The 11,314-nt window shown below is 41.7% G+C and overlaps 1 protein-coding gene across 1 annotated transcript in view; it reads right to left on the bottom strand.

Moving 5' to 3' along the window:
- Positions 1-2,866: 2,866 nt before the first annotated feature.
- Positions 2,867-11,314, bottom strand: part of ADAMTS20 (ADAM metallopeptidase with thrombospondin type 1 motif 20) — a 94,327-nt gene continuing 85,879 nt past the window's right edge. The window contains exons 33-39 of the mRNA XM_063133983.1: positions 10,552-10,681; positions 10,373-10,467; positions 10,189-10,283; positions 8,328-8,461; positions 6,229-6,320; positions 5,210-5,314; positions 2,867-3,070 (exon numbers count right to left, since the gene is read on the bottom strand). Of these exons, the coding sequence (XP_062990053.1) occupies positions 2,981-3,070; positions 5,210-5,314; positions 6,229-6,320; positions 8,328-8,461; positions 10,189-10,283; positions 10,373-10,467; positions 10,552-10,681 (741 nt within the window). The 3' untranslated portion in view covers positions 2,867-2,980. The remainder of the gene's footprint in view (positions 3,071-5,209; positions 5,315-6,228; positions 6,321-8,327; positions 8,462-10,188; positions 10,284-10,372; positions 10,468-10,551; positions 10,682-11,314) is intronic.

The following is an 11,314-nucleotide window of genomic DNA, read 5'->3' as shown; positions in this document are numbered from 1 at the left end:
ATGGCACATAGTGCAAAAATACTTTTCTGATACAGAGGTCACAAAATAGCTTTCTATATATGTTAGCTAAAAGGCAGCTGCTCAGAATCATGTAGCATGACCTAGCCTTTAATTTAAATATCTTTGTGGGGTGACATTAGTGTAGCTGCCATTTTATCTACCAATACTTTACTGGCAGTTAACTGGTATTTGGTTTAGTGATTCAGGGTGCAATGCAGACCCATTAAGATGAATGGGAGTTTTGCCATTGACATGAATGGAATGAGGATTGTACCCTTAGCTGGTATTTGGCTTAAACAGTAGGTATCACAAAGTAAAATGCATCTACTACATAACTAATGTTATACATTCTGAATACCTGAGAACTTATTCTAAAATAGTTTTTTTAAAAAATTCTATATAATATTTCTAAACTGTGTTTTTGCGATCCTAAATCACAAATCCAATGGTTAGAACATCTTAAAGGCAAAAGTCTCCTGCTATGTGGAGCATTACAATGCGCATTACAACTGGGCTCGCCCACTTTCCCCTCCCGTGCCATTCTTGTTGCATATGAGGACAAGAGTAAAGGTTCCGCTTTCTCTTTAGAACTAACCACAGCTCCCGTTATGTCTGAACTCTGGGGACTGTGGTTTGTAATCATGGTCATTTAAAACAAACCAGGTTCAAACTATCCTTGTTTATCCTGTCAAGTATGCTGTAGGGTGGATTCCTGCATTGAGCAGGGGGTTGGACTCGATGGCCTTTTAGGCTCCTTCCAACTCTACTATTCTATTACTCTATGATTAACTAACCTAGTTAAAATAAACCCCATTCCCCCCCCCAAGTTTGTATGCCTCAGAGAATTGTGAACTCTAATGCAGAAGCTTTCCATCTCTTCAGATTGTGCTTGAAAGAAGAGAGAAGGGAAGGAAGGAGTGCAAGATCCTGCAGTTTTGCAGGCTTATTTCCATAACAGGAAAACACAGTTTCCTGTTACATCTGAACCAAGCCACTAGAAGCTCCATCTGACAAGCGTTTTATTGCACACTCGTTACTGGGCACTCACGGAGTTTTCTCAGGTCCCTCACATGACGTAGTCTGCCTCCCGCACGCCTTCCGCCCCTTCTGGCCTTACTTGTGCAACAACAAAAACCCATTCAGTCCGATGTATTTTTAAACTCAGAATCGCTGCTCTCTCCTGCTGTGTGCAGGAGAAGCAGCACCATTAGAACAGCGGACTCAATGGGTCTCGTGCTCGTTCTGTACTTCTTCTTTTGAAAGAGGAAGTAACTGAGGAACGAAAACACGGGTGGAAAAGTGAAGGTAGGGAGCGTGTTAACCCCCAGTGTGATGGAGCTTAGTGTGTACTAGAGACCTAAATTAGATCCCATTGAAACCAGTAAGTTTATTTCCATTTCCTACAGAGCTACTTGCACGAGGCTCCAAGGATGCAACAGAGGTAAGGTGCTAATATGCAGTGTTCGACATCCATGTTTGGCCGATGGTTGTATACGTACATATAGATGTGCAAATGAATACAACATCTCATAAGATACAAAATTCTGTGTCTTCATAAGTATACATCTGGATGAGAGAGGTAGGATCCCTAACTTTAGGTGCCCAAACTATGCCCATTTCCTTGTTATTACCTTGTACCCACAACAAAAGTTAACTTCGTTAGGTATGTTTCAAGGCAATTACTGCAGCTAAGCTGCTGTTTCTATTTGATGAAACAAAATATGATGAAAATGAATCAGAGGAGTGCAATAAAAAGTTACTGTATCAGCAGAAAGTATATTGATTATGCACCAGTCTGAGAAAGATCTAGGGACAAACATATAATGCCTGACAGGTTTTACAAAGTCAAATAAACTCCAAATAAACATAATGGAGAATAAATCCCATTGAATTTAGGGGGACTTAAATCTGAATAAATATTCTTACGATTGTGCTGCACATTGTACATTTCAACACCCTCTTTCCTTTCTTACTTTTTAATGTAAATTATCAAGACAAGCTAGCAAGTGTGGATACTGGTTCTTACAGTAGAAGGACTGGAACCTAGTTATTTCATTAAGTGTTCTACAAAGAGCCAGCTTAAAGGTTTTCAAAAATTATTATTACTCTGGTGTGGGGAAATGAAGGTCAGCAGCCATGAAGTGCACATGACAGGAGCACCCTTCACACAGGCATCACATATACAGTAAATGTGTGTAGCGGGGTGCTCAATGGCAATTCATGACTTCTGATCTCTATGCAATCCCTTAATTGTCTGTATGGGCTCTGTGCACATACAAACTGTGTATATATACAGCTGGTACATGCAGGTTGGAGCCTTGCATTTTGCAGAGTCTGGGTCCTCCCATACAAAGCTTAGACATGTAGAGTCCTTTTGCACTTAGGGACTGTACAGATGGTTAAATGAAAATGCACCAGATTAGGATGTAAACACCGTGCAAAAAGTGCTAGGGAGTTGCAGGCAATCCTGGTTCTCTGAGAAAAGTATTCAGTGGAAGCTGGCAAGAAGCACCTTGGATAGTTCTTTTAGAGTTCTGACGGGTCTGACTGAAACCCGGAGCGGATTCATCACCCTACTGACATCAGAACCACCAGTCTCCAATAAATGTATTTGTATGCTACATGTGTTTGTAAACATGTTTGCCATGTTCGCTCTTTACAGTTTTACATGTACACTCAAAACATTAGGAGTACAGTTTGGGTTGGATGCAGATTTTGTCATCCTCAGAGTAGACCCGTTGAAGTCAGTGGGATGTGTGTTTCAAATCCCATTGATTTCACTGGTTCGACTGTAAATATGACTAAATCTAGATAGCAACCCTTCTGGAGGTGGGAGCAATGGTTTGGAACCCTTATATTAACACTGAAAGCATAGGAGGATGAGTTCTGAGTAAATTAACATTACAAAGCTGAAAGAACTGAGATAATAACAGCACCTTCAATATGATCCTTATGGGGAAAAAGTCACTGATTATTATTTTTATTGCATTTGAAGTTGGAGAGCAGTGTGTCCATTAGGCATACATTTCCCACAGAATCCTCCACATCTTCCATATATTTTAGTATCATCCTGAAAAGAACAGAAAATCATTTAATGGGAAACCACAAGTATAACAATTTATGTAAAGTGACTGAAATGGATTAAGTCCATGCACTCTATAACAACAGTATAACAACAACAACAGTAACTGCAGATGTTTTGTGGTATCCAAAGAACCATTTCTGCATGTCCAAGGAGTCTTTGGGAGTAAATTTTTCAAATAGCTTCCCTTACTAAGTGGCAATTTGCTTTTGAACCTGAATAGATATTTAAAACCAGTTTGTGAAACGATTCAGGGATTGGCTGTTAAAAGAAAATAAATCAATAATACCTTGGTTGTGCCATTATTTTCTTAAACTCATCAGAAACTTTGGCCTATTCCAGCTTTATCCAAGAGGGAAAATAAACTTAGCACATTCATGACAATGCCATCTTTCAAATTTACTAGTGTGTCATCTCGCTGCTGAAATGTGTCCCAGAGTAAGGGAAGCAGCCCAGAGTAATGTAACACAGCGAGAAAATAGCTGTGGATCTGTGTGCAGCAGTTACTTCACAGATCTATCAATGGAAGGGCATTGCTAGCACAAATGTGAACTACTATCAGGCTGCTAAATTTTGGGGACATACATTTTCATAGACAAATTGATGAATCCAAAGTGTAAACATACAATATAGTGCAATACATTTAACACAAACAGCTAGTAATATCGGTAGATAGTTAAAAACCATAATTTCTCACAGTAAAAAAGCCACCATATGTGAATCCTCACTGTAATTTCCCTCTGGAAAAGATGTCTACTGAAACTACTGGCATCATATGTTTGGATCTATATTTAGTGATGGGTGAAAAAACGTAGTTTTATATTTTTTCCCCTTGCAGCTTGATGTAAAACTAACCACATATTCATACATTTAGTAAGTAAAAACATTTTAAATAGATTTCTGGGTGGTGTTGGTTTACAATAAAACAATAACATCAATATCATTATACGAGGCAGCAAATAAAACCACATAAACAACACAGAAGCATGAGATGCACTTAAAATACCTACATACATAAAATACTTAGAGAAATGAGAATGTCTTAACCCGGCATATTAGGTACAAACTCAAGAAAAAAAGAACAACAGTGTGTGTCTATTTTCTCTGGATTTCTTGCTTCCCTCGGTCTGTATGTCATTTATTTCTGGCCGATATTCACCTTCTTGTATGAGCTATAAATCTAAATCTGCATCAGTATGTTTGAATTCACTGATATTTGCATACTGATGCACCTTCCTTCTCAGAGAGGCTCTGCACATAACACAGAGAACATACATGTGTACGTGTTTTGGAAACACAGGCACCTCTCTGTTGGGGAAAAGCACACGTTCCCTGCAGGTCATCATCTCTTCTGTATCACCTGCCAGGTAGTTCCAGGTTGTCGTCCCCCACTTTAAAAAGGTTTGTTTCTTTCAGACTTGCCATGCCCGTCTCTTTGGCCCTTTCTATACTTCAAGGCCTTTGGGGAGGGAGGGGGGGTGATCCCAGACTTACCTGCTTCCGGGATCATCCCCAGATTTCTATATGGAAGCATGACATCCCAGAAGGGAAGAAGGATGTTGCGCCCATAGCAGCCGCCATTTTTTTCAAAAAAATACAGCGCTGGAGCACACTTGCGCTGGAGTGAAAAAGTATGTTAAAAAAAGCCCTGACCCCACTCCCCACCCCACCCCCAATGTCCTGGACTCCCCCCCCCCGGCACAGCTCCTTCCCTCTGCTGACCCCTGCTACTTGTGGGGAGGAGGAAAGAAGCCGGGACAGGCACCCACACCACCCGCAGTCCCCGAGATCTTCCTGGGATCGGGGGGGGGGGGGACTGGGATAACTGAGGTCTCAGTTATCCCTGAAAAATTGAGGGATCATCCCTCCCTGCTCCTGGGATCCCCTGTGCATTATTTGGATGTATAGGGATGATCCTGAGGGGAAACACCAATGTAGAAAGGGCCTTTGTTATCTTGTTTAAAACGCTGTCTGAAATGACATGTGTATCGCTTCTTCTGTTGTGCACTTAACTCTTTCCACTTCTCACTGAAGGTTTCCTGAAGGATTCCTTACTAATTATCAACTCAGATGGAGCCAGCATCCTACCACCAAATAGAACAAATATTTTGGGCAACAATGACTTACTCGAGATTTATGTATCTGAACAGTCGCATAATTTCCCTGAGCAATCCATTTCACCGTAGGGGACAGCCTCAGTCCAGTCCCTGCCAAATTGATGCCAAACTGTCCCTGTCAACGAAAGCAAAGTGTGTAGATCAACTATAGGGTGTGTCTAACAAATATTGCTAATATTATATCATATGATGTTATCACACTGTATTTCTCTCGAAGAAATACAACTAAAAGATATTTCACATTAAGGCTAGAGAGAGAGATGATAGTTATTGAGAGAACTGATTGTGGTATGCTTGTGTACTCATGAACACACCAGTTTCTTCTATCTCTACCACAGTAATTTCTGATCAACAGGCTAAGATAGTGAGAAAATAGCTGTGGATATGTGTGGTGGCGTTTACCCCATTCTGTGATGGATCTGTACATGGGAGGGCTTTGCTGGCCCACATGTAATCTACCAACAAACTTCTAAATTTTTGGGAACATACATTTTCACAGGCAAATTGATGAATCCAAAGTGTAACCATAATAATAAACAGCTAGTAATATTGGTAGATAATTAAAAAACATAATTTCTAACAGCAAGAAAGCCACCACATGGTGAATTTTCTCTGTCAGTCCCCTGGGGCAAAGCTATTTACTGAATATGGCACCATGTAGTCAGATCCATATTTAATGATGGGTATAAAAAACAAATTTTGTACTTTTTTTCTTGCAGCTTGGCTTGATAGACTTTTGAAACACTACCAGCAGTTGTAAAACCTGTTTCCTGGAGCCAATCATGGGATAACGCAATACTGCGCAATCTCCCTGTCATATGGCACTGGGAAATGTATACTGTATGACTCTAGCCAAAAGCAGAATTGCTGAAGGGAAGTTGTGGGATCACAAGAGGGCAGTGTTGTGTTGTAAACACAAGGCACAAGACCATCATTTTGCTATCAAAACAGTTTCTGTGAAATACTTCACATATTGAAAGTACAGTTGATACAAAACAGCCCCTCCCCCACCCTACTGGCACCGTGTACCTGTGGGCACCTAGCCGCACTATAGCAGTCTCCAGCTGTGGCAAAAGGAACGGGCTTCCCAAGTATGATGTGAGCAAAGCGGAAGTCGGTAGCTAGAAAGGAGATGTGAAATCTTGTTATTGCAAGTGAAATAGGTTTAATTAACCTTAATTAGCAGAGGGACACTGCTCAAATCGATACAAATCCATGTGTGCACAGGGACATTCCACATTCTCTGAAGGGGGACATTCCACATACACACAGGAATTCCTTGTACGGTGTGTACACTATTCCCTTTCTAATAGAACATGTGGTTGGGGGGAAACCAGCAGCAGCTGTGGGCCAAATGCTTCCTGCGGGGCCAGCCCATTCAATTGCAGCCTCCCTTCCTTCTCTTCCCACTCCCCGTAATTCGTCTTGATTAAAAACTTTCCCTTTCCCATGCTGTGTCCTCCCCCAAATTGTCCTTTTATCCCAGTAGACATGACAGTGGAGATGAATGAATAACTCTCAGGTTTCTTCAAACTTTTACAAACAGCAGCCATGGGGCTGTGTTTGGGAGAGATCCCCATCAGGACTACAGTGCAGGGGGAGTTTGAGCCTTTACCCCTGCTGGCTTCCCAATGAAAATTGCCCTTCCGAAGCTGCCAGAATGCCCCACTAAGAAGATCACACCTGCTCCCTTCCTCTTGCACCATAGGACAGTATCCAACAGTAGGGTAACCATATTTGGGAAACCAAAAAAGAGGACACCTAGTGTGTGGAGGGGAAAGCAGCTTTCTGAGTCCTACAGAAAGTACGTTATTTCCCCCACACACACCTTAATGAACCCGATTGGAGAGGAGGAGGGGAAAGGATTTCATTCTGCACCACCACCACCCACTCCAATTGGGACCTTTTCTATAATGTCCACGAATGACGCACTTTCCCCTTTAAGACCTCAATTGATGCTCGGGGTGGGGGAATGATGTGACTCAAGAAAGCATGTCATTCCCTCCTGCCATGCTAATGGCAGCCTTAAAGAGGAAGGTGTGTCATTCCAGGACATTATTGAAAATTATAGAAAATCCCCCCTGACGCCATGGAAAGAACAAAAACCAGGACAAATCCGGGGAAATCCTGACAGTTGGTCACCCTATCCAACAGTGACATTCCGCAAACCTAAATAGCGCTAGCAGAGCTTTGGTGGATCTTTCCATTGTGCAACACTCGGGTGAGCAGTTGCACAAAAGGCTGCCTAACATATTGCACAATGTGTTTTACAAGCGGAATGTGCAAGTGGTTGCACAATAGCGCAAAGCAATTGCACAACAGTTGCACAAGCATTGCTCAAAGCATTGCCCAAGAGTTATGAAAAACCGGTTGCGTAACCATACATATGCAAATATAACTTTAGTTGGCATAGTTCAGAACCTAGTTTCTGCTAGCGCAACATCATCTGCACTAATGTCATGACATAGTTGGAAACTGCCCATAGTCTGGATCTGCATAATTTTTGCAGAAATTTAAAGAGACCAGAGAGCTATTCACAGATATCTGTCATCACACTGAGTTTGCCCCTACCACAACATGTGATGACAACAGTATAGTTGTCTTCTCCAATCTGGTGCCTTCCAGAAGTTTTTGACTTCAACTCACAATGGCCCCAGCATGGCCATTGATCTGGAATGTCTGGAGTTGTACTCCCAAACTTCTGGAAGGCACCAGGTTGGGGAAAGGTGATACACAGCTTCATGGTGAGGTCATACATACATGTTAACCCCTTGATAACAGCAACAAATAGTGATGAAAACTATGGCAGGATCTACACTACTGCTTTATAACTGTATTAACAACTGTTCTAGCCTGGGACACATTCCATATACCATTTTCAAACTGCTTTCAAAGTGTTATATCCTGCTTGGTGTAGATCTGTCCTCTGTGAAAACATTATCGCAGATCAAAAGCAACTGACAATCATTTTTGTTTCATCTCATATCACTTTCAGTGTATTAGTTTACCATGGCAGGGTAGATAGAAAAAGAATGTTCTTCCTAAATGGCACTATTGGACATGCAATTTGCAATTGTAACAATCATTCAGTATTTTGTGTAACTTGTACTATTATTATGTAGACTCACTTTTGATTTCCAAAGAACTGAGATCAATTCTTATTTTTCTAAAAATGGTGTAGCCAGCTGCAGGGTAGTCATTTCTGCACATGCAGTCTTGACGTCGACTTCCATTAAATGGACACTCGTATGGATTTTGCAGCCTACGAATAAACATCTCTTAGTTTTTACTTTGCTATTTTTGGTAATACACTGCATCACAATGCTGCTCCATATTCAACACTTGAAAAGGGTGAAAATAATGAGATTATTTTACGCTCCCCAGAGTATCTACAGACATGCAGCTAAAACCAGTGCACACACCAGCCAAGTTAAACATCTTTCAGTCCTATTGATTTCAAGGAGAATGGGGTAAGCATGTCCCTAACTGTCCCATTGAAATATATATAATATGTATGTATTTAGACTTGATTAACTTTAGCTGTGCAGGGCCAGGAGAGATGCAATGCTTGGGAGTGAGCCAAACTGAGTGGTTCCAATCCACATGATTTTGGTAGAGCATGGGCCAAATGACAGTGTAGATTACAGAAACTGGAATGGATTCTGCAGTCTGCTCTAGGTAAGTTGGTGGGCTCTTTGCACATGCTCCGTGTGGAGCATGCAAAGTATTATCACTCCAGACAGCTGCCTTACATGCCCTAGTGATGTCCAGCAGAGCTAACTATATCAGATACAATCAGGGCAGGTAAGATGGACTTCTTAGAGCATTCTGGGGATACCTCAAGCTTCTCTAGTAGCTGCCTGGCATGTCCTGAGCCTGCAGCATTGCAAACAGGCAGATGTTCTCACCACCTACTAGCCATGTCAGACATCATCATAGCATTTCCAGAGTGGGCTAGAATCCCGCTCTGCAAACGCATTGACACTAGAATTCCTTCTCAGCTTAAGACGGAATTCAGGAGCATCTTTGTAATGCTGGGTTCCCCTGAAGTGCAAGTAAACGGCAAACTACATATTACATTATTCATACATTTTTAGAATGACATCCTTAAACCAGCCACGTTGGTTTTGAAGACAAAGCAGTTGCAAGGGCCTAAATCAGAATGTGTTTCCTGCACCACTTTCCTACTTAAAACTACCCCCCCACACCCAGGATGTTTATCCCCAAAGGTGCTATTTTCTTACTGACTGGTTTGGATGATCCTGATGGGGTAAGAAGCCATTGCATGTGCTATATGCATGACCACCATTTGTATAATTCCCCACACTGCAGCATGGGTTGCCGTGTTGTCCAAACTGAGCATGCAACATGACATGCAGCAGAGGTTACAGGGCAGGGACCAAGCTACGTCCGCTGCACCAGACCCTGGTTCGGACGACGCACCAACCCGGGCTACATGCAAGGGAGTATGCAAATGCGTGGGGGGAGAAACCACAGTGGCTTCTTCCCCCATCATGATTCCCTGTTCACAACCACTATTTGCTTCTTTAAAGGCAAATAATAGCTGGGAAGGGGTGATTTACAGCAGGAAATTGTTGCAGAGTCTCACTTGACTGGGATCAGAAGATATTCCATATCAGGACCTTGCAGCTGCTTTTTCTTCATAATAAAAATGGCTGGCTTAGGCACTTTTTTTTAATGGAATAATGTAATGTGTAGCTTGGCTGTGGGACACATGGAGCCAGCTGTGGCATTTTGCAGCTGCCCTGCCACCAATCTGGTTCTTTCCTCCCTGGAAGAAGGCACCTTACGAATCTATGGTACAGATAGGAAACAGATTTAACCTTCTGTTCCTAGATTCTACAATGATAATTCAGAACTAGGCATGTATTTGTAAATAGGCATACAATTCTCCAACCAGCACATGATTATATCTACAGAACAACAAAAGAGTTTAATTTTTTTAAAAAACCAACAACATCACAGTACCGGTATCCATATACTTCTGAAAAGTTATCTGCTTCCCCTTTAGCCAACGTTAAATATTCTTTGGGATTTTCTAGCGACATGTCTGAACAATAAATCTACAAAATAAAGACAGCAGGAACTTAGTTATTTTAGATAAAGAAGGTTTTATTTTATAACCCCACCTCAATAAAGACAGCAGCAATACCTTTATCATTTTCCCCTTAACATTAAGCAAGAATTCACCATCGTTCTGGATCTTTTTTCTAATCTGGATTTCTTTGCAGCTGGTTATCATCTCACCTGAAAATAAATGTGCTGTTATGATATTTTCATGAATGAAGCATTCCATTTTATGCCCCCCCTTTTTTTCAGGCCAGTACTTACAATCTTTTGTGTGACATATTCGTCTAGCTGTAGGTTTTAAATGTGATGGACACAAGTCACTGGATAAACCATTTTGTGTCATGCATTCTACTCTTCTTTCTTTTGTCCCCATTCCACAAGGCACTGAGCACTAAACAAAGATCACAGAGTTAACTGAAAAGACCATAAAGCTGTTACATGCATCAACCCCTCAGCAGTCATCTGAAGCATGGAGCAGATGCAACCTGTGAGAGGTCCCCATCCAGCCTGCCACCTCACTTCTGCCCTTTTCTTTAAATCATTGATAAAAAGACCTGGCAGTTTAAGACCAGTGTTAAGGCTATCTCATGTTGACTCAAGCTCCATAAAGCCAGGAGATTGGAAGCTAAGATTCATGTCTTCACTGATGTGCCCCATGATCAGATGCAATGTTGGCCAGGTCACAAATTGTGCTTGCTTACATCTTTCAGGACCAAATCTAGATGGGGAGGATGATGTGTCTGGGACTAGCAAAAATGCCTCACATTGTCCTGGTCCTGTATTGCCTTATGAAGCATCTGAGCCTTACTGTTTTGCTAGAGGAATCCTCCTGTGATTTGACCCATGCCTGTTTGTTGTTTGTAAGGAAGCACAATTTGTGACTAAGGCAGAGGTCCTCATAGTAGGGAATCTGCCAGGCTAAACTTGCCCAAGAAGTTTCACCTATTCAAGCAGTCTTCCTATTGTCCAGGTTCCAACCTTACATTAATAGAATCACTGAGTTGGAAGAAACCCTGTGAGGTCA

This window comes from Elgaria multicarinata, chromosome 9 (assembly GCF_023053635.1).
Source record: "Elgaria multicarinata webbii isolate HBS135686 ecotype San Diego chromosome 9, rElgMul1.1.pri, whole genome shotgun sequence".
In the NCBI taxonomy this organism is placed as follows: domain Eukaryota; kingdom Metazoa; phylum Chordata; class Lepidosauria; order Squamata; family Anguidae; genus Elgaria; species Elgaria multicarinata.
The sequence above is the reverse complement of the archived record's forward strand: the minus strand, read 5'-3'. Positions and strand labels throughout refer to the sequence as shown.